The sequence below is a fragment of the Eulemur rufifrons genome, chromosome 29, assembly GCF_041146395.1.
Source record: "Eulemur rufifrons isolate Redbay chromosome 29, OSU_ERuf_1, whole genome shotgun sequence".
Taxonomy (NCBI): domain Eukaryota; kingdom Metazoa; phylum Chordata; class Mammalia; order Primates; family Lemuridae; genus Eulemur; species Eulemur rufifrons.
The window spans coordinates 66659693-66683404 of record NC_091011.1 but is presented as its reverse complement, the minus strand read 5'-3'; the positions used below and the strand labels follow the sequence as shown (position 1 = coordinate 66683404).

General features: G+C 37.0%; 1 protein-coding gene across 3 annotated transcripts in view; it reads left to right on the top strand.

Moving 5' to 3' along the window:
• The window catches only part of DOCK4 (dedicator of cytokinesis 4), a 413001-nt gene that overhangs the window by 339948 nt on the left and 49341 nt on the right, over window positions 1-23712 (top strand). For 2 of the 3 annotated variants that reach the window (XM_069462528.1, XM_069462526.1), the window contains exons 29-35: window positions 1581-1681; window positions 2097-2155; window positions 12185-12333; window positions 14023-14108; window positions 18619-18645; window positions 18790-18885; window positions 19779-19839. In XM_069462528.1, coding sequence (XP_069318629.1) covers window positions 1581-1681; window positions 2097-2155; window positions 12185-12333; window positions 14023-14108; window positions 18619-18645; window positions 18790-18885; window positions 19779-19839 — 579 coding nt within the window. The remainder of the gene's footprint in view (window positions 1-1580; window positions 1682-2096; window positions 2156-12184; window positions 12334-14022; window positions 14109-18618; window positions 18646-18789; window positions 18886-19778; window positions 19840-23712) is intronic. The other variant, XM_069462529.1, reaches the window with a different exon arrangement.

The window sequence follows — 23712 nt, the reverse complement described above, 5'->3', positions numbered from 1 at the left end:
TTGGTTTTTTTCTATATGATCCCTATATATGACAGAGGAACTTAGGACATATTTTTAAGTCTTTTTCAAAAGAGTTTATATGAAGAAAACATTTACAAAGTCAACCCTTTAGTTCTTTATTCCTCCATTTTTTAGAATGAATTAATGAAAAGAAAAAAATGAAAGATTAGTAAGATTAAGACAGAACTCTCTGTATATCTATAATGTGATATGGTTGGGTGCCTATGAATTCTTGATGTATTATTTTTCAAATGGCAAAGATGAACAGTACCTCTTTTGACTTTCCTTCTTAAAGATGGTTCTGTGTTTTCAGTATCTTTGTTTCTTATTTTTTGAATAACATTTTTTATATCAAACATTTTATAAAATTTCCTTATTGGATAATGAGAAAATTAAAACACAAAATATAATAAAAACCAAAGGAATTTTAATGTTTATATAATCTTTCTCTATCATAACCTATAATAATCAGTATATCAAAATTTTATAATCTGAGCTCTACTTTTTGATATTTGTTTCTTCTGTTCTTATACATTACTCTTTTTATGTGCATTCTTATAAAATAAAACTTGACATATATCCCTAATTAGTTATTTGGATAAATATTTATTTTAGTGGAATTGTTGAGTTAAAGGTTGTACCAATTATATTTGATTGGTTATTTTCCTATATCTACACCAACATGGAAGAGACTGCTTTCTTTTGACAATTAGATAAAAGGGGAATACTTATTTTGCTGCAATTTGTATTTCTTACTAATTATTAGTTATTCACTAGTTACTCACTATTGACTAAAATTCAAATTTTGTGAATTGTCTGTTTTTGAGTTTTGTTCATTATTTTGTTTGGGGTTTTATCATACTTATTTTTATTTGTAAGAGCTCTTTGTGGATAACAGATATTAATTCTCTGTCATAGTTCTTCTAGTTTGTCTTTAACTTAACATGGTGTCAGTAGAGAAGTACTTTCCTTCCTTTTTGTCCTACATGTTTTTTGCAAAGTTTTATTTCAGGGACTTTTACTCTGATCTCTTTCTGATTCTGCTTTTTGGTATAAGAAAACTTAGACTCAAGAGATTTGTCTGGGCAGGAAATTGTTATGTAATGTCTGAATTTAAAGCAATTAGCATATTTGAAAAAGTGTATGCATTTTTGAAGTTCTACGTTAAAAGGAGTTTCAAAAATGAATTCACACAGGAATAAATTAATCCATCTTATACCTCCACCTCCTTGAAGATACTCGGACACGTTGTAAGAGAAACCAAACATCTACCATTTAGCTTATACCAAGAAAACTTAAGAAACCTCGGATATAGCTTTGAAGCGATATATAAATGGATAATATTTATTTAGTTTACTTTTTTTGTATAGAAAATTTCAAGTATACATAGAAATAGAGTAGTTAAATGAACCCCCATATACCCAAATGCAGCTTCAACTGTTCTCAACTCACGGCCAGTCTTACTTCAACTATACCCTCATCTACTTACCATTTTTGAAGCAAATTCAAGATACCATGTCACTTTACCTGTAACTATTTGTGTAACACCATAGTATTAAGATATCTTGTTCTTGTTTTAGATCTGGGATTCCTACTTTTATCTGGCAGTCATTTTTATAAACCAGTTGTGTCTGCAGTTGGAGATGTTCACACCTTCCAAAAAGAAAAAGGTGTTAGAAAAGTAAGTACCAATGTATAATCGGGTAGGAAATGTTGCCTTTTAAAAGATGTTTTATTCAAATGTTTCATAAATCAGAATGTCCATAACTGGAAATCACACAGTGGAGAAGCAATAACCAAGAGGACAAGAAACAATCTTTTTTAGAAATGTCAATATTTTGAACTTTTTGGCACTTTTTTTATCCCTTTCAGGATTCAAAATTATTATATAACTGAAAAATTATGAGACAAATCTGTTTCACTGAAAGATTTGTATGAGGGTTTGATTTAGAGGCATCATGACATGTACATTAAACATCTTTAATTAAAATACATATTGCCTTATAATTCAGAATGATAGATTATATCCTAAAGATGCAGAAATATTTCTTTGCTCTGGAGGCTTGTGTCAGGTTTGATTTCTTGTTCTATTTCAGGTATGGTGACATGCGGGTAACAATGGGTTGTGAAATTTTCAGCATGTGGCAAAACCTAGGTAAGTGATGAAAAGAGAAACCACCTCCACTGTACAGCTCCTTACTGCACTTTGAAGCGTACAGATGAAGAAGGGCAATTTACCAATGACAGCATTTGAAACCAAATGTCTAAATCAATACAGATAGCTATAGAAAGTAACTGACATGTTGGCACTGAATATGGTTACAACTAATTCTTTAAATTGGTGTCTCTCTGAAAAGTCACCTTACTTTGGTGTGTGTCCTTATTAACGATAAATTTTATAATCTAGCATTGCTACCACATTATACATATTATTTCTCACGATGAGCTAACCTTTCAGAATCTGGGACTGTAACAACTGAAAATTTCTAGAACTCTGAATTTGAGGCTATGAATCATAATAAATTTAGATTAAACTTCATACATCGTTGACTTGAGCATCACTACTCTGAAAAACTTGAGACCATTGACCTATATTATGAAGAGTATAGCCAAAGGATTTTAAAAGCATCTGCAGTTGCTAAGAGACTGCTAGGTCGAATTTTGTTAATCTGCCACAGCAGAGAGAGCATATTATTCCAGCAAATTGATAGCACAGATTTGGTTGCACAGAAAAGAATAATAATATTTGGAAAACAAATTGTTTTAAAAGTCATTGGTATAGAGTCTCTTTCTCAAGATTCATAACTCATTTAATTTGGTATATTAACTATGCAAGTTTTTAGTATTCATTTATTATTAGTGTATTTTATTTATTTATTTATTTATTATTTTATTTTTGAGACAGGGACTCGCTCTGTCTCCTAGGCTAGAGTGCAGTGGCATCATCATAGCTCACTGCAACCTCAAACTCCTGGGCTCAAGCAATCCTCCTGCCTCAGCCTCCCAAGCAGCTGGGACTCCAGGCACACACCACCGCCATGCCCAGCTAATTTTTTAATTTTTTGTAGAGATGGGGGTCTCACTCTATTGCCCAGGTTGTTTTCCACCTCCTGGCCTCTAGCCATCCTCCCACCTTGGCCTCCCTATGTGCTAGGATTATAAGTGTGAGCCACCACAGCCAGCCATTATTATATTTTAATTTCCCCTTTTGATTAAAGTGGTTGACCTGTTTGAGTTGACTATGTAATGATCTGAAAGTATCTTTTCTCTTGGCTCATCCAAGCACAACTTAGAGATGGCAGAATTTGTTTACTGTGAGTGAAAATAGAACCATTATTGTTTTACTTCAATTCATGTTACAGACTGATTTTTGACCAGGATCTGCATATCCCTCAAATATATGCAGCAATTTGAGGGAGCCTTGTTATATATGATTGAGCCCAGTGCTCAATGCTTTCTGGGATTTCAGGAGACAAAATGAGTTAGCATCTTGAAAACAACCTCCAACTGTATAAGTGCAGCCAGAAGAAGTCATGATCTGTCTTTAGATTCAGCTCAAAAATAGCATCAACTTCAGCATCATAGAGTTGTATCCATGTAACAAAAACTTTTGTGCCCCCTTCATATTTTGAAATTTAAACAAAGCAAAAGCATTAGATGAATAAGAGAATAGATAGGAAAAAAATCATGAAGGGGATGCAGGAAAGACTGAAGTGTGGAAAACTCTGCTGGAGCCTTTACAGCCCTCATTACCCCGTCACCCGGTGCAGGGTGTCAGTGTTTATGGCTGTGTCATTCTCCCCTGTGCTAGAGTCATTGCAGGGCAGGGAGGAGGCCCAGTTATGCTTGCTCTTCTCGCTGTGCCAAGCACTGTGCCTTACACAGGAATTTTGAATAAAAACAACCATTTTCTTTTAAAAAAAGAAAGCACTAAACATTTTTATTACTTGGAGAGTCTCCTTTCTACATTCAGTTTTTGTGGATTCTTTGTGTCCTCCTTGTTTTTTTCAAAAGCAGATCAAGGCCTTTGTAGTGTCCATATTGCATTTGGCATTAATTTAGCAAGATGTTTTCCAGAGAATGCTGTATTGATTCTGTTCAACAGCAGTCAAGGTTGTGTAGGCTCTTTTCCAAGCTCAAATTATGAAACCAGGACAGATTTGGCTGGGTGGGTTACTGGAATGTTAGAAAACCTGGCAGGTTCCTCTTCTAGCCATGTATGGTTATTTCCACATAAATCTTTGTCCAGCTGAGTATAGCTATGCATATTAGGCCCAGGCCCCTTGGCCTGCTAAACCAAGCTGGCACATTTAGTCTCCCTAAAGATGTCATTGCATACTTCAAAAAATTTTCTTCTTTTTGTCTTCATTCTAAAACAAAAATATTTCTACCTCTCTGATTTTTATGTTAAATTACTTCTCTGTTTTTCTCAGAAATCTAGAGAATGTGAAAAATCTTGGGTCATATTAATCCCAATAACACGTTGTTTTGTCTATACTCTTTAGCATCACTTGGAAGCTTGTAAGAAATGCAAAATCTCTGGCTACACCCTAGACCTACTGAAACAGTATCTCTGGGAGTGGGGCACGGCTATCTGAGTTTTAGCAAGTTCTCCAGTGATTCTTATGCACTTGGCTAAAGACCGAAAAGCACTACTTTAGACAACACTATCCTCTTTCTTTGTTGGTCAGCCCTAAAGACTAGCTCTAGCACAGTCTTAGGAGTCTGTTAGAAAAGGCTCATTATACTCTACTTACGAATTCCCAGCATGACATAGTTCAAATGTAGGGTGAGTATAAATTTTCACTTCATTCCTTGGTTTCTGCATTATTTCCCTAGAGTTGTGTCCTGACTTTACTGAGACTTCCAAAACATTGGAGTGAATTTTAAAGGTCGTTGCTGTTGTACAACAGCTAGAATTGGAATGTTCAGAAATGTTAAAGCCTCTCTTCCAACATACGGTTTTTACAAAATCATAAGAAGAATTAAGTATTCAGGGTACTATTTTGGTACCCCTTATAGGCCTTAAATCAGTATGTTAGGAATATCAAAATGTATTAGTTATAATTTGATGAACCTGCAAATATGTCATATTGAGGACTGGAATGCTGAGGGAGAATTTATTCAGGTAATTATAAATGTACATGTTTTAATGTGACAGGCCAATAAATTCAAAATCTGACAAAGTTCATGAAGCACTGCCTATGTGCAAGTTATTTAGGAGAATAAGAAAATATGGTCCACACCTGTTAAGAGCTTAGTTTTAAAATCTTACATTTTAGACTTTTTGTCCAATTTATATGGAACCAACAGAAAGCTTGATACGAAGTCACCATGTCTTAGTAAAGCTAGTAAGCTTTTATGATTTCACAAATCAAGGTCCTCAACACTAAAGGTACAAAAAGCACTAACTTTTAGAAAATAAGATAAAAGGAGGAAATGCCCAGGGTCGCTAAATATACTTCTAGCCACTTAAAACTGTCCAGCTGGTCTAATTTAGAAATAAAATTGTACTGAACATTATTTTTAAATCAGTTTTTGGTCATTGGTGTTTATCTCAGAAGTGTTGAAATTCTTCCATAGGCTACAAATGAGTTGGTTTTTTCCATTCTGCTGATAACAGGGGCAAAAAAGCACATGTGATTCAGTGACTAGTCTGCTTTTAAACATAAAGCTGTAGGATCTTTAAATCTGATCATTATATCCCCTGCACTTAACCTGTGGGCAGCTTTTCAGCTCTGTGAGACCTAGAACTGATTAGGTTTCCGGTGTTATTGTTAACCATAAGTCATCAGACTAGTAGGCACTTTTACAACTCTAAAGTGCATAACAACTTATCTGTAGTATTACATGTGCTTTTATCATGATTTATTTACATACCAAAAGTTTTAAACTTTTTTTCTGAACAAGTAAGTAAATATTTGGACCCTTTAGTATCTATTAAGCTCATAGAACTGGGGTTGGGGAGGGAGCGAGTTCTGACTTCTCTTCTTCCCTCCCCTCAGTCTTGGAGCTTTTGAGCAGACAGCCCCGTGAGCACCATTTTCGTCTCCATGGGAATGAGTCAGTGGCTCTGCTGGGTTATGCGTCAGCCCTCGTGCTGTGAGGTCTGGTTGGCAACACGGGAACAAAACCAAAAGGTTTTGTTGTCTAAAGGCAGCAAATGGTCACTTCAGGTCAACAAAGCAGGGCTTCTCTTCTTCCCCTGTGAGACAGTGGTGGTCTGGGGACAGAAAGGCTTTGGGGTCTTCACTAGAACTTTGAGTTATGCTTCCACATATAATTAAAATGATTTATGTTTTTCAAGTATTTTTAAGTGTGGTGAAATACACAATAAAACTTGCCGTCTTAGCCATTTTCAGTGTACAGTTCAGTAGTAGTATTTATTTTTAATGCAACTGTCACCACCAACCATCTCCAGAACTCTTTCCTCTTGCAACACTGAAACTCTGTACCCTTTAAACAATAACTTCCCATTTCCCCTTCTTTTGAGCCCCTGGTACCACCATTCTACTTTCCATCTCTATGAGTTTAACTGTTCTAGGTCCCTCACATAAAAAGGATCATATAGAATTTGTCTTTTTGTAACTGGCTTATTTTGCTTAGCAGAATGTCTTCAAGATTCATTTGTGTTGTAACAGGTGTCAGAATTGTCTTCCTTTTTAAGGCTGAATGATGTTTCTTTATATGGATATACCACATTTTCTTTACTCATTCATCCATCATTGGACACTGGGGTTGCTTTCTTTCACCTTTTAGCTATTGTGAATAATGCTGCTATGAACATGGGCATATGAATACCTCTTTGCGACCCTGCTTTCAATTTGTTTGAGTGTATAACCAGAAGTGGAATTGCTGGATCATATGGTAATTCCATTTTTAGTTTTTTGAGAAACTCTCCTACTGCTTTTCCACAGCTGCTGTAACATTTTATGTTCTCACCAGCAAAGTACAAGTGTGTTCCAATTTCTCCACACTCCTGCCAAAACTTCTTACTTTCTGTTGTTTCTTTTGATAGTAGCCATCCTGATGGTTGTGAGATGGTATATCATTGTGGTTTTGAAAAAATAATTTACTTTTGAAACACAAAAACCAATTTGTGATAACTGAACACCTTTTCTTAAATGTGCTTTTCCTCAGTATTTTCACTATCTGAGTTGAAGGATTAAAAATGTTCTATCAAGAGCCATGGGGAGGCATTTATTTTCCCCTGAAATTTTAGCCATTTATACCTACACTTGCAAGAATAGTCTGCAAAGAAAAAGGTTAGTTTTTACTACTGTGTCCCACCTTTGGCATTCATCTTGTTGCAAGGTTAAGTTTTCTTTCTATTTTTAGATGAACTAACATTCTTACTAAATATAAAGCGGACTCTTTGTTCCACATTTGCAAACACAGCGTCTTGTAACTGCTGTAGGAAAAAAAAAAAAAAAAATCAATACTTCCCTAGCAGGCTGTTCTGTGTGCATAAATGTAAAATTCCAACAGCCCAAGTAGCAGGTGCCCTAAATACTTCAAAACAAGACCATGTGGCTGACAATTAGAGATGGAGAAAGTATACTAAATCTATGGTTTAAAAAGAAAGCATTTAAATGAAGTTTATTTTGCTGTTGCCATACATACCTCCAAATTGCTTTGCTGGTTTGGTGGGAATTAAATTTTCTCTGGTTGGAGAGCCTGCACAGGTTTGCACAGATTCTGTGTTCCCAAAGTGTGTTTTCAGCAAATAAGACTATTCTCATGCATTCCTGCACAATGGTTTAAATGTAGGTGTGGCTTCTCTGTGACCTTGCTGTCAATAGAAAATAAGGCTACAAAATGTAGCGTATGGGCCTCATTTGGATTATGATTGAAAGAAAGCAATTATGAAAGACATGTTTTAAGACCATCAAAGAAATTTTAATATAGGCGCTGGGTTTTCAATTAATTTAAGGAGTTATTGTTTGTCTTTGTAAGGTGTGATAAAATCATTCTGATTCTATATTTATAAAATGTCCTATCTGTTAAAGATCCTTACTAATGTGTGTACAAGTAGAATGATATGATGTCTCAGACTTGCTATAAAAAATAGAAAAATAGATAATTGGGTGTTAGGTGAAACAGGATTGGCAAAAATCTTGATAATTATTGAAGCTATAGGTGGGGATTTGTTTTTTCTGTAATTTTGTGTACATTTGAAATTTTTCATAGTAAAAAGCATTTTTAAAAAGAAAATTGGATTGTAAAATGTCTATAAATGGAAGAGTTTTTTTTTTTTTAATATTTACAAATACTGAAGCAAACAGTGTTAAATAAAGCAAATACATACTAATGATGGTCTTCTCTAGGGAGGCCAAAGGATGCCAGGCTCCGTAAAGATTAAAGACTAAGATAGTAATGAGGCAGCTCTAAACCTCATTCCACCATCTCAGACATGGGAGAGCTATCGAGACTGGCAGGAAATTCAACTTTATTTTGTATTCCCTCTCTTTTGTTCCCCTATCCCCACATACACCCAAAAGCTATGCAGAAGTTTGGTGTCTTGCACGGATCAAGGAAGCAGAGAAGCCCTCCTGGTTACCAGTCCAATGCCAAGATGACCTTTGTCCTGGTGTACATGGTCCCTTCAGTCCAGTGGCTCTACTGGGGCACAGCGTCTTTTGCTAGACTCTGAGCCTCTGGGGTAGGGTCATGGAATAGTTGAGCTCTGAGACCTGCTAATCTCAGGACTTGCCAACCTTTGCCCCAACAGAAATTTCCTTCTTCCTTTTCTCTTTTTTCCCCTCACTTCCCAGGACATCTTGATAAGCTTTTCAGTGTGTTTAGGCTTGTAAAAATGACAGTAAGAGTGATTGAGTTCAGGTGGCATCTGCTCTCTGCCCTGACAAAAATAACAGAGGAAAGGATTTGCAGATGCTAGCTGCTAGTTACCTGCTTGAATTGTTTGTGTCGAGAGGATGGGGGAAATATAGGGAGAACCGTGAGTTGGTATTTCAGTGAGTTTATCAGTCTGGAAAGTATGCATTCTTTTGGAGGAAAATTTGCAGTTAGATTAATAAAGAAGTTCCTTTTGAGGTGCTCTTGCTCTGATGAGGAAAACTAAGCAGTCTTTTGGGAAAGATAAAGGATTACCTAGGAGAAAAATAAAGTTAGGAACACAGAAGGAATTATGAGCCAAGTTTCTCTCTCACACATAATGGGTATGGATAAGTAATTTAGAGACGGTAAAGAAGAATTAATTTACCTTTGATGAAACCTCGGAGAGGAAAGGACTGTGTGTGTGACTTCCATGATGTAAAGTAAAAGGACTTGCAGATGGGCAGGGGCCTGCGGGTTGTGTCCAAGGCTATATTCTTGGTGAGATGCTCAAAGCACTTTGTCTAAGTGCTTTAACTCATACTGAAGCTAAACCCAAGGTAAAATCAGCCTGGCTCCCAGCTGTGGTAGAGAGGAGCTCCCTGATGATGCAAGGTACCTGGGCAGCACCCAATGTCAAGAACAAGGAACCTCACCGGCGCCCCGGGGTGCTGTGTCTGTACCAGCTAATGGAGGGGATTGGCTTGTTGCCAGTGTAGATCATGGGATCTTGGTCCCACAGGGATCTCAGGATGCAGGGCAAGGGCAAGGACAACTAGTTCCTATTTGAGGCAGATGTCTGAGACAGCCCTGGGACAGCGTCACAGACTGTGGCTGGGAAGTTAACATAAATCTCTCCAGGTATCTTCAGCATAGAAAGTAGTTCAGACCAGTGGCTTCTGCCAAGGGTACCTCTTCCAGTTGGGTGGAAATCCAGAAGGAATGCAAGCTCTTAAAAGCACAGAGCCTCCTTGTTGCCATGCTGATCTTCAGGGAACTGGTGCTTACATTCTCACTGGTGTATCAGAGCTCCACGGGTTGCATTTGACAAAGTCAAAAACCAAACCACCCAAATCAAAGAAAGGAATGCACATGCTGTTTCCTCTCCAGTAATACCCTCTACCCACGTGTTAAGCCAACTTCTTATCTCCCAGATGTGGGCAAAATTGCACCTCCAAGCAGCTTTCTTCAGTTCCCTAGGTAGAATGAGTTGAACCGTCTTCATTGTTTTGTGATTCTAGATTTATATCTCAGCAATTGCTCAGATGTTCATTGTGATCTGCCTATTTGCAAGTACCTCTCCTAATACGGTGGACAAAATACACTAGGAGTTCCTATTTCTTGAGTCACTGAATGACCGCATAGGTTAATGACTGACTGACTTAATGAAATGGAAATACAGAAAACACACACATAATATAAAATACATTTTTATGATCTTGACATTCCCCAAACTTTCCAAACTCTCTATTAAACTAATAATTAGTCCCTAATCAAAACATGTACAGAAAAGAAGTATCCACCACTGCTTTTTCTCTATGTATTTATAATAATATAAATACTTAAAAATCCAGATCATGGCTTTGACCTGCAGTGCTTTATTGAGGAAAGTTGGCATGGAGAGACACAGAGGATTCCATGGCCTCTCTGAGTCATGGAGAAGTTTTTCTAAATACTTTTCTCTCACGTCCATAGCACACGCAGCATTGTAATGTGGCCCCTCAAATTTCCTGAAATACTCAACTACACGCAGGAACATCCTTCAGTGTCATTGAAATAGGGAGAATTTTATCATGATAGAAATGCTCATAATCTGTGGATATAATAGAGGATGAATACCATGGGGTAGAATTACAGAGGAAAAAATACACAAGTTTGGCTTTGAGATGTTTAAGCAGCTTCGATTATCCAGAAGTCATTGTGTGCCCACTTTGCTCAAGCACTAACTGCTGCCGGTGTTACAGTTTGGAAAGGTTGTTCTTGACTCTATCCCATGCCTGCTCGTGTCCTATAGCACTGAGAATAAGGCAGTTATCCAGGGGTGGGGCCGCATTCGGAAGGCAGCTGATGTATCCCAAGGCACTTTCAGTCACAAAAAGTAGTGAATTCACAAACACCCACATGGGATTTCCCACCTCTGACCTCATCCATCCTTTTGCTCCCTCCCCAAATTATTTCTCTCATATTCTTTTTTCGTAAAAAATCCTCTACAGTAAATATAAGCGTGAGCTATACATTTGCACTGTGGATCTACATAGTGTCACTTGCACACCCCTGTCTGAGCTCCAGGGCCATGTTAGTGCCTTCTAGTACAAAAAGCAAAACAGAGAAAACTGTCATTGAGGTAAAGGCATTTAACTCTGAAATTGGCAGGTAACTGTAAACGGTATGATTTTGTTTGTATTCAACCCTCACTGCAAAAGATCAAAAGTAGAAAAGAATAAACAGAAATTACCCTCTTTCATGAAGCCAGCTATATTCTGCTCAGCCTCCCAACTTGTAGGTTCTAAGTAGATGCTCTTAGCATCGTGCTCAGTCAGCCATGATGCTGAAGGTTAGCTCTTTAGTGTATTTTTCGTAGCATCAATATTCTTAATACAGTAATAGAAACCCCTCTGTGAGATTTAACATATATTAGAGTATTGGACTTAACACCCACCTGCTACATAATATCACCTGTGTCCATCCCATCTGCCACTTGCCTGTCCTCTGAACTATCAATACCATACCTTTTAGCACTTGGTAGTATACCATTTTGAGTTCACTATTGTTACATTTTAGTCTTTTCAGAAAATAGTTATAGTCTTTTACTAGGCCACTGTTTAGGTTTTTATTTAAGCTGTATAATTATTGTGTAAAAACACACACAATAAAAATTGTATAATGCAGACAAGAGCTATCTTTTTTCATAAACAAAAATCACTTGTAATCTTACCACATAGAGATAATCACTGTGGTTAACATTAGGGGATATAACCCTGTAGGCTAATATATATATATATATATATATATATATATGTTTTTAAATGAAAGATGTTCCTGTGCATACTGGATTACTGTATTATACCTTGCTTTTTCATTTCAGTATATTGAAAAACTTCACCTATGTTATGCTTCTTCTGCCTCATTTTAAATGACTACATAAAAATTGTAATGCATGAATGTACAATAATATACATAACCAATTCCTGATGATTTAATTTTTAATTATATCTTATGGGTTATTTTCTTAAGGAGGCAATTGTCATTGAATATCTTGGTGACAATAGTTTTAAACAAATTTTATAATATCTTCTGAAATCTTATTAAGATTAAATATATTGAAACTCAAATATTTTGCTCAATTTAGGAGAGCACAAGCTTCATTTCATCCCTGCCCTGATTGGCCCCTTCCTAGAAGTGACCTTGATACCGCAGCCAGATCTTCGGAATGTCATGATTCCTATTTTTCATGATATGATGGACTGGGAGCAGAGGCGGAGTGGCAACTTTAAACAGGTAGGCAGAAGTGCTCCTCAGCACAGTCGGAAGAATTTCAGTTCTACAGTATCTCTGAACTTCCGGATTCAACTCTGAGCTGGGAAATGAACACTGGGCCAACAGATCTGGATTCTAGCCTGGCCTGTCCACTGCCAAGCCACACAGCCTCGGATACTTTCTCTCTAGTCCTATGTTCTCCTGAGCCTCCAGGGAAGCCCTAAAAAGCCATTTAATTTCCTTTCAGCTAAAAAATTCTGTGATTTCCCAGGTCTATATTTAAGAACTTGTAGAGACTTTATTTACTCCCAGTTGGACACAGCACAGAGGAATCAGAGGGTTAATGATGCTGAAACTCGTTAAGCTCTCCACAGCCTGCACGTTGTATTTGGTGAATGGCTTAGCTTTGACCATTTGATTGGCAGTATGTTTTATTGCTCTTTGCTTGAAGCATTGAGAATTAATTTAAAGGAGACAGCAATGGAAATTCTTGCAAAGGAAATTCCAAGGGAATGAGTTACCATTTCTCACTGACATAGGTTCTAATAGTTCTCCAGTTTGGGGAAGGCACACGTTCTTATTACAAAAGCAGATCTCATAAGGAATCAGCTGCTTTTGCCATGCCAAGTCCCTCAAGTGGATAGAGTAGCCTTCACACAGTCACTGCATGAACCTGTATGCCCACGGGATGGGCCATCCTTCATGCTTACCAAATGAAGCCTCCCTCAAATCTTAGAAGTGGTTGTTAAGCATACAAGCAATCTGATGACATACATAGAATGCTTCTATTACCAAAGGCATAGGCCTTTCGCTTGTACTGGTGTATACATTTATTTTCAAAAAAGCTAATAGGTGAATGAAAGGTTTTTAAAAAATTGTGTTTAGAGGAGATAACTCACTTTCCTACTCCATTTATCTCTTGATTGAAATTTGGTTTAAAGGAACAATTGGGCTTAGTCCTTTGACAAAGTCAGACATCCCTCCTAGTTCCTGGTTGTTTTAACTCTCTCTGGCCATGGAGACGTTATTCATTTTCTGTGTCTTCTACCTCAGATATATGAAGGGATGGATATTTTTCCCTTCCTGATACTCAAGTTCCAAAGGATTTACATACTGGAAAATATAAATGTTTTGACTACGGTTTTCAGGAAATACGTCCTTTCTCTCTCCTGCTGCTTATTGCTGACTTAGACTATTTCTATGGATCTACCATCTGTACATGGATAGGACCAGTTCTCAACTTCAGCAAAGATTTAGTAGTGCAACCTCAAACTGTTTTGAGAAAGAAAATAGATATAAAACACATCAAAGATTTAAATTAATGTATGTGGATATGTTGGTTTCCTGATGTCCTTATATATATAGTGATGTTTAAAAAAATAAAAAGAAATAGGACTTGCCAGTTTTTATAACTCCTAAAAAAGAATTGAAACGTTTAAACTGGGCTGCAAGCATTTGTGTTTGAATCAACAAATAGATGTCTTTGGCAGCAGTAAACGCTACCCAGCTGGGAGTGTGAAGTCATATAACTCCTTCTAGACTAGTCCCCACGAATTCCAAAGGGATATCTGCTATTAACCACAGCTGATAATGTCACTTTCACAAAATTTACTGTGGCCTTTTCCCAGGCATAAATAAATGTTTCAATTTGCCTAGAAGTCCTAGTTGGGAAAGGGAGGAAAGAGAGAGTAATATTCAGGTATGTTTCAGGTGGAAGCCAAGCTAATTGACAAACTGGACAGCCTGATGTCAGAAGGCAAAGGGGACGAAACATACCGTGAGCTCTTCAACAGTATGTGAGTAATATGTTTATCTCAAGTTGATTCTATTCAGGGGATTTGGTGTCAGTACTGAGCCGTTCTGTACGGGTAGCTGAGAGCTGCAAAGAGGGCTTGGGTCTCACAGGAGCGCTTTGTCTTTGTGGAGTGTGAAATAAGGGATAATTGCCTTAACTCTGGCGAATGGATCCTATTACGTTGATGATTAGATGTGTCTCTTTATTTTAATCTCTGATTAGGACAGGCCGCATGTGTTACATAACAGATCTCTCTCTTTTCATGCCTAATAATTTTAAAACCATTGCTGACAGATAATGATTTTAAGTAGTAGGGTTATGAGTGGGAGAGGATGAAAGGGGTGTGATTGTAATGTTTGTGAGCACTGCTTCCCAAAGCAAGATATCCTTGGCTGATTTGCTGTTGGGAAAATTAACCTAATTTGCATCTGTTCTTCAAAATCTGATTTAATTCATCGATACTGATTGTTCACTCAGCATTATTGCTTCCTAAATGCTTCTTATTAGAATATCACAGAAACAAATCACTTTTAGCAAATTCTGTGTTTTGGATTTGCATGGAAGATGGAAAAATAATGCAGTGCTGTAAAGGGACTTTGAGGTTGTCCCTTCCAAGAGAATCTGATCACAGTTACAGGATGAGTTGCTTGTACCAAGTGTTCATGCACTGTGTTTAAATGGCCAGAGAAGACACAGGAGAATGTTTCAGGGCTTTAGGATTTCACTTCTGACACTTGTGTTTTCTATGGCTTTCTATGGGTCTTAGTCATTTTCAAATCTAGTATAAGTACAAAGTGTTTCTTTTGAAGGAAGGATTAGCTCTTTGTGTTAAGAAAATATTTACAATTCTTTTGAAAGGGCAAAATAATTCAGCAATACATTTTTCTATGACAAAATATATTTTTATTTGTATTGATGCCCAAGTCTCACCTAAAACGAAACATCAGTGCTTTAGTATCGATGGCCAAATGCAAAATCCTATAATTCATTTTATGATCGTTAATTTAAAGCAGTAGAAATATCAATGTATAGGTTTAAAGAATATTACTAGTGACTAGTAGGTTAGACAGATTTCAGCTTACCTGATTCAAAATCATATTGAAGCTCTCAAGAACATTATATTGAAAGGAAAAGCCAAGAAGGGCTATACAGATTGTAGGTGATGATGGTGGATGATAAAATTCATTCTCTGTACTGAACCCTGAGCAACATCATTTTGTCCTGATACTGTAATTAAACTGGAACTTTTAATAATTATTCACCAAGCCTTTGTTCATTCCAATGTATAAAGCGTCTGTCTTTCATGACAGCCAGAGTTGAGCAAGAATTCTGATTAAAACCTCATCCAATGTAATAAATTGCTTTTGAACACTGCTCTCATTTCAGTTACTAGTCCTTGGTTTGAACAAAGAACTAAAATGAGAAAGCACTCAGTGAAATGAACCTCTTGAGATTTGTGATTAATTATTTATAACAAATTCACAAGATTAATAAATACTCACATAGTTCTATAGTACCTCTTATCTACTTTAATAAAGGCCCGATAGCATGCAATTTGGATTGCTTATGTATAAATATGACTTTGAAATGGAAGATGTACCTTGACATTAGAACCAAACCAATAATTAAAATATTAAGCCTCTATAATTAGGACTATTTTAAGGTGCCTGATTCATTCAATGGAGATTTTTATTCTTTTGTTGATTTTTAGCATATCACCAGAAATGCTACTATAAATATTTTTCTTTTATGCTTTTATGATCAGCATATTGGGAATAAATCAAAGCTAGAGTGATAATTAAATATCATAACTACCTGGGATCAGGAAAGAAAGTAAAAACCTAACTTTATTTCAGGAAACAATAAAATGGTTTTTTGGCAATAGAAATCACAATGAATTAGGATAATCACAATGAGTCACTGCACACATTATGAATTAGGAACAAACACATGCCATTATGGTACAGATTCTCATTTGTTCTCTGTAATTCATGTCTAAAACTTCCTAAAATTTGTTCTGAAGCTGAAAAGCTGAAAGTAGCTCACTGCTTCCTAAATTGTAGTATTTGCCAAAATAGCCCCCTTGGAGTCATTCTTCATGTTTGTGTAGTACCTTCCTTCCCAAGAAGTCAACTCAGCTTTCCCTAACCCCCAACATTATCTTCAGTGGCCCACACTACATCTGTTTGAAATGAGTGAGATTTATTATTTTTGATAACACTAAATTGCAGATCCTAGACACCAACATGGCACATACAGAGTAAAATATCAGAACTAGATTCTGCTTCCCCTGGCTCCATTCGATTCACTCATTCAACTTTATTTATTATATTTGGCACTCCCCTTTGCCAGGTACTCCTGCAGCACACAGTAGGGCTACCTCTGACAGGGCTTTCCAGAAGAAGTAACATCCATCTCAGTTCTTTCTCAGTCCTTTACTCTGCTTTCTCCTATGTAACTCTAAATAATTCAATACTCCAAATTATTTCAAAGATCTTTATTTAATGATCATACATTTATTGCCATTTGGAGACAGAGGATTAGCTCTGTAACATCATACCTTAGATATCTAACTCTTCTCTTTAGATTAAGAAGAGCATGCACAGACACAGGTGCTATATATCAGAGTGGTGGCCTCAGCACAATCCTGTTACGACACAGAGAGAGGTAGATTGAGGGACAAATCCCCCCCCACCACCACACACACACATGCTCATCCCTTTCATAGAGGAGAAGCCTGGTGGGCAATGTCATCCTGCAGGACCACAGCTTATCCTGGTCCTCAGTGTCCCCGTTGCATATAATGGGGCAGCAATAAGAAACTACCGCTCATAGTTATTGGATGGACTTGTTGTGTACTCAATGCGGGCACATGGACATTATTATTGAGCAAATGAAACTATCCAGTCTCACCCAGGTTACCTAGAAAGACTCTTCTTGCTGATAGCCTCTCTTTCCCAGTGTGTATCAGGTTAGCTAGGAAACAGCAAGCTCCCTGACAGAAGGAACAAGGCTAGCTGAGAATGCAGATGAATTGGGTTCTAGACTCGGCCCTAACATTTGGTCTTGAGTTAGTCAAGGAAACAGGCTGTGCAGAGCTTTGCCTCTTCTTAGAAGAGGGTTATGTAGTGCTGACTCCTTACTGCATCAGAAGGCTGTGCAAATTAATGAAACTCATCTCCATAAAAGAAGTCTCCATGTATTTTTAGAATTATTACTTAACTTGAGTTCTTTGTTTTTCTGCCTCTAAAGTATATGAGGTGTGGGCTGTCACTTGGGGAAATTTCAACATCATCCTGTATTGCTTTGGCAGGCAGATTTTCATTTGAGTTCAATACCAATTTGCCATTTAAGCTTAAAACAGTTGCTGTTCAGAGGTTTTTAAAAGAAAACTAGGGGGCCTTCTCCTGGAGGATTAGTCAGGGCAAATTCCATCCCTCCCATGTGCAATCTCCACCCTTAACCGAGGAAACAATTTAGAATAAACCAGAAGAACAAATGACCAGGAAGCATAGGCAGCAGATGAGGAGACAAGACAGCAGGCTGGGTGCCGGAATGGCGATGGCAAGAAAAAGAGGTGGGGGTTGGGGGAGAGAGGAAAATTGGGAGAGAACATAGCTACAGACAAAAGAAAGCTTTGACAAAATAGCTTTTTTCTTTAATGTTTATTTTTCAACTAAGTACATATATGATACGCTTAGATTGCACTTGTAGGAAATGTTTTCTTTCTAATCTCATTCCTGAAGCCAAGATGAAAGGGATACAAGATTTTAGACAGAAATGATGATCATTAAATCCAGAGGGGTAGGGAAGTATCCACATATTGCCATGCTTCTGTTCTTTTATCTTTTGGGGAAAGTTCAGTCCTAAAGCCTTTGCTAAGCACGTTGTTAATTTGCCAAGAGGCAGGAGTGAAAGCAAAGCAGATCCTAATTATTATGATTGTTGTTATTTTGTTTACATGGAGCCTGTGCTCCAAGGTGCTCAGGATTAGGGGAAATGTAGGAGGAGAGATGTGGTTCGATACTTGTCATCAATCTGCTGGAACAACCACATAGAAAATCCTCTGTGATTAATGACAAAATGAATGAAACTGTTGAGTGAGTGCACAGATAGTACAATATGTATTGAGTGGGCAAATGTTAAGTGAAAGGAAAAAACGCAAAACGTCATACCGTCTGTACAAGGATTTTCCTGTAGCAGTTGCATTGCAGTAAAATTGCTTGGATGAAGATGCATTCCACTGAGAGGTAGGAAAACATTTTTATGTGAATAAAGCAAGCTCTTACTTAAAAGTAAACTTGGAGGTACTCCTGTTTTCGCTTTTCGCAGTGTTATTTGATGTGGTAAGGCACAAGCCTCTGGTAGCATAAGAGAGCAGCAAGGAAAAAAATGTCTTTGAGCTGTGAGATGCTTGTATATTTTCAAAATATGATTATATGCATGTGTTCATATTTTATGACTTGGATAATCTGAAAATCAATTTGCTTTGTCAATGCTTCCTGGATTAGAATTCCACTATTTGGTCCCTATCCTAGGTAAGACATTGTTTGCAAATTGTGCTACTTGTGAGATGTTGCAGTGGTTGCTAAGGCATTTAAGGTACTGATGAAAGTAAAATGGTTGTCATGGTGACTGATAAAAATAAATGTTGAAAATGCCCTGGGTTCTTTCTTTTCCAGTCTACTAAAGAAAATTGAGCGGGAAACATGGAGGGAGAGTGGCGTTTCATTAATTGCTACTGTAACTCGTCTAATGGAGAGGTTGTTAGATTACAGGTAAGCCGAGGCACCCGGTTTTCAGATGTGCTGCGCTCCAGTTAGAAAATCAAATAGGTGGAATACAATCAACGTTCCACTTGCGTGAATCACTCAGAATTGATAATGAGACCACGGAACCTGGTGCAGTAAGATAATGGACTTCTAACCAGCTGGTTCAGAGTTTTTAATTTGGATGTTTTATTTTCTTTTCAGTTTGGTTTGGTTTTTTGGTAGTTATTTCAAAGTCTTGGTGAATTGAGAGGATTGTCCGAGTCCCTGAAAGTCCTCAAAAAAAAAAAAAAATATATATATATATATGTTTATTTATTTGGTATTTACACTCACCCACTAGAACCAGTAGACTCTATCCATTTTAGGGTAAAGACAATGTAACAGAATTGTACAACCATGCTATTCTCTTAAAAAAGAGCCAAGTGGGGGGGGGGGGAAATTTACACCATCACCTTTCATAGACCTCTTTTTTTTTTTATTTTTATATACTATTAAAGCAGTCCGTCCCACTTAGATGCATGGTGGTTTTGTTTTATTTTAGGAACAAAACCTCGTTGTCAATGATGATGAGGCTTACCAGCTACTTCTCACTCCGCTTTAGGAGGCATACAATAGCACACCTTCACTCCTCTTTCCTCCTGAGCCCCGTATCCATTGAGAGGGAGCAGAATCTTGACATGGAAGTGAAATTCTGGACAGAAACTGGTGCTCAGGAGTCTCTCACCTCCCAACCTCACCAGAGATCTTGGTCTCTGGAGCCTTTATCTGAACAGACACTTGCAAATTGTTTCTGGTCTCTGACTACTTTTTTTTTTCTTTTTTTTTTTGCCTAAAAGAACAAATTATGTTTGCCTCTAAGAAGGAAGTTCTGAGTTCTGACTATTGCCTTTTGTTTTTAGGGACTGCATGAAAATGGGAGAGGTAGATGGCAAAAAGATTGGCTGCACAGTTAGCCTTCTGGTTAGTAAACTGTTACCTTTTCTCTCCTTCTATCCTAACTTTTTTCACAGAAATATTGTGTTTTGTTTGTTTTTAATCTGCAATGTGGTGTTTCACAGAAGGGTTTAGAAGTGTTTTTAAAAGAACATAGCAAGCTTCAGGTTGAATTAAAGCCCAGAAAATCCTCAGCCCCAACATTGCAAAATGCACCCTCTGCATTCCTGACGGCTCTCATAGTAGACCCCGGGGATCCCAGGGCACTGGCATTGGCTTCTCTGGTTGCGCTACTTTCCCCTCCTACCGTCTTTTGTTGCTCTCTGAGGAAAAAGCACTGTGTCCCCAGTCAGAGGTCTTTTTACTTCTGTAAAGCAGTTTCTTTCTGTTCTTTTCCTTCCTCACAGAGTTATGTGCATTCTGTGTTTTAATAAATATTACTGATCTCGTCTTTTGTGAACATAAAATGAGTTTTATGTTTAACACACACTTTTCACTTTCTAGCTTCTTTGCAAGTTGAATTCATAATAGCACTGTTGTTAAGGTGTGTATTATAACTAGGATGACCATGTAATGTATCACTCAAGCAGGACATTTTTGAGAGTAAAATTAAACATTATGTAAAGATAACAGGCTACCAAAGGTGTCCTGGGCAAACCAAAATTTATATAAAATGTCACCTAACTATTAAATAGAAATGGTAGTCTTACCACCAAGCAAAGGGGTAACCATACATTTAGACATTTATTTTTCATATCTTAATATAGGGCAAATTAATGCTTTCGATAATTTCCTTGAATCAGATGTGAAGGGCAGGAAGAAATGAAATACAGGAAGATGTTTCCTTTAATTGGATTTGAAATACAGGAATAGTCTAGTTCTAACTTTGTGAATATCATGGTTTCCTTTGTAGAATAGACAAATCGTCCCCAGGTCCTCTAGATACTTGACTGTCATCCTCATCCTTACTCTGATCATTTGACTCCCTCACATGCCGTGGTCTTCTCCGTTTGCCTGCACCTTGAATTTTCTTTTCCACAACATTGATCGTTGATTCTGTCTTTTCTTAGCTCATTGGTTTCAGTCTTTTTGTTTTGCTTTGTTTACTCCTCTCACAGTCCCTTTTCAAAACTCAGGACTTCTGCTTTCTTGTGACTTTTTATCTGTTTTCCTGATTTCTTGCTGCACTGCTCCTCGTCTATGACTGTATCCATCTTTACCACACCTGCCTTTCCTCCTCACTTTTAATTTAATTGTTAAAGCTCCACCTCTAATATCAGTCCCTAAGCAGAGTGAGACCTGAGCATACTCCATCAGGCCACATTTAGTTCACATATTATGTATGCACTTTCTTCTGTAATTTGTGTCATTAGACCCAACGGTAACCTCCAGGCCATCCGCCCAAACTCACTGGGTCAGCCCATTTCACCCTCCTCTTAAGCATCATTTCTAACCTTGAACCTAGTCATTCCTTCTTTTAAATCTCTCAGCTGTGTTTCCCCACTTTCTTGCCTGCTTTTGCCAGCCTTCATCACAGTCGGGACCCTCAGCCTCAGTTTCCCCCATGTCCCTGCTTGTATGTCAGTGTTAGGAGAGATGAGCCAAGTGTACTATAAGCTTTAGGTCTTCTCAGTTTATCTCCTTAACCCTAGTTCTATCTCAGCTCCAGGTATAAGGTCTCATCAATAACTTCAAAGCAAAGCCTTTACCTTTTCCCAAAAGAGTCCTCTCCCACTGTTTCATCTCCTTTCACAATTCTCTTCCACTTGGAGGTGGACAAATAAGTGCAAACCCTAGGTTCACTTCCTCAGCTGATATAAAAGAAGAGATCATTTCCTTGAATCAAAGAATTAATACTCTGCCCTAAATGTGTTTACCCCAACCTCCCAGTAGGAATAAGCCAGAGACTTAACATAATCAGTGGTGCCCTAACTAATCGCTTGAGACAAAGAATTTATCATGGTAGCTTTGCACTGACCAAGAATAGTCCTTCTAGAAAAGTTAACATGTTGAAAGCTGTACTCATTATAAACTAGCACAAGAATACTTATTAAAGCACCAGATATATCACTTTGAAGCTAATCTTTTTAGCTTCTACTCCATATGGAAAGTTCTTGATGTTTTCTGGTAGCAATATGGTTCTCTTCAACTACTCACTTCCTCTTAGAGACTTTTCTTTCTGGAAAGGTTAATTCCAGATTGTCTTCTGGAGAGTTCTGACATCCCTTATAAGATCAGAGTCAAACTCTAGAGTTAAGTTGGTAAAAATACGTAATGTTTGACATGACTAATACTAGGAAATGTAATTATTGTTTTGTTCTTTGTGTCACAAGTTTTGCCAGACATATGTCTGGAGAGATTTTTTTAAAGAAGTATTCATTTGTGGAAGGATTATATATTTTGTTCTCAAAGAAAGCTGCTTCTTACCAGAAAGCTATTAGAGCCAACTATCCTTTAATAATGTAAAACCTGCTGTGGGGTTGATAGACTTGTATTTATGGTACAACTCTTGCTAATTAAAATGATTTTGGTTATAATAAGAGAGACGTGAATAGCATTATTTACTTAGCTTTTTAAAGAATGCCAAGATCTACAGGAGACAAGAGGAAAGGGAGGAGGATAATATTATAAACTGAAAAAAAATTGTTTATGATGCATTCAACTAATATCACTGTCTCAAGGTTGCAAGAGTCCTCATCTTGATGAATGGACACCTATTAGGTAGTGGACAGAGAGTACATTTGATAGGTGATCCTTGGGCTTCATGCCCACTTACAATTTAAGCACAATTTAACCACATTGGCTAGTTTGGTCCATCACCAAAGCCCTGTCTAGCTAATCAGCATCAAAAATGTTGAGAATTTTTGGCTTTTCCATCTTAGAAAAACCTGTCACTCCTTTAAGTCAACAGATTTATCCTCCCATCGCTAATTTTCCCTTCTTCCATACACCAAATAGCATCCATGAAAATAGCAATGATAAGTAATAATAATAGTTCACATGTCTTAAGCAAGGATTTCATAATGTACAATGATCTGTTCACTGAAAGTGTCAAATTCAGAGACTCAGCATTATGCTTTTATTGGAATCTAATTTAATGTACATTTGCTCCTATATTTACTAAGTTCAGAGAGGACTAATATACTTTCTAATGTGGAGAAGGGGTATATTTGGATGCTTAAAAGTATGCCTTTAAAATGCCAACATAATGTGTCCGGGTAAGAAAACACTGAGTTTTTGTCAACTAATATTAAAACATTTTAGAGAAGTTAGTAAGATCTAGATACTTTTTCTAATAAACAAATATTTTCAATAAGCATGTTCCTATAATAATAATTTGAAATAAAATCTCATATTAGTCACTCGATGTTTTGGACGTAAACTAAAAACATTTAAACTCCAACACAAGGAAGAAATGCAGAATAACATCTTAATAAAGAATATTTTCATTTACCCTCTTTCACATAATTCTTCAGGGAAAAAAATGCATTTACATTTTTTTTACTCATCTTTGTCTATATGTCTTAGAGATTTTTCTTTAGAGCAAAATGTCTTTAAAATTAAAGAAACAATCCTTTGCATATCAGTCAGCAAACTTAATAAATGTGTTAATCTGTTACATATTTTTAACATTTTTTAGTTGAACAGACTGATTGTCCATTGACAGTTAAACTAACAAAAAGTAATAGAAAGTAACAAAAGAAATGTGATTCAGGGGTAATAATCCAAGATTATCCAGTAATTGCTAGGTCATGTTTAACACATGCACTGTCGAATTAAAAATATGTCACTGGGCCTCCTTACTTCATTTTTAAAGAGACATTTACATGGAAAAATGCATTAGTTCTTTTGCTTCAAGACACAGAACTTTAGCAGAGTAAAAGGCAGATATTCGTAGGT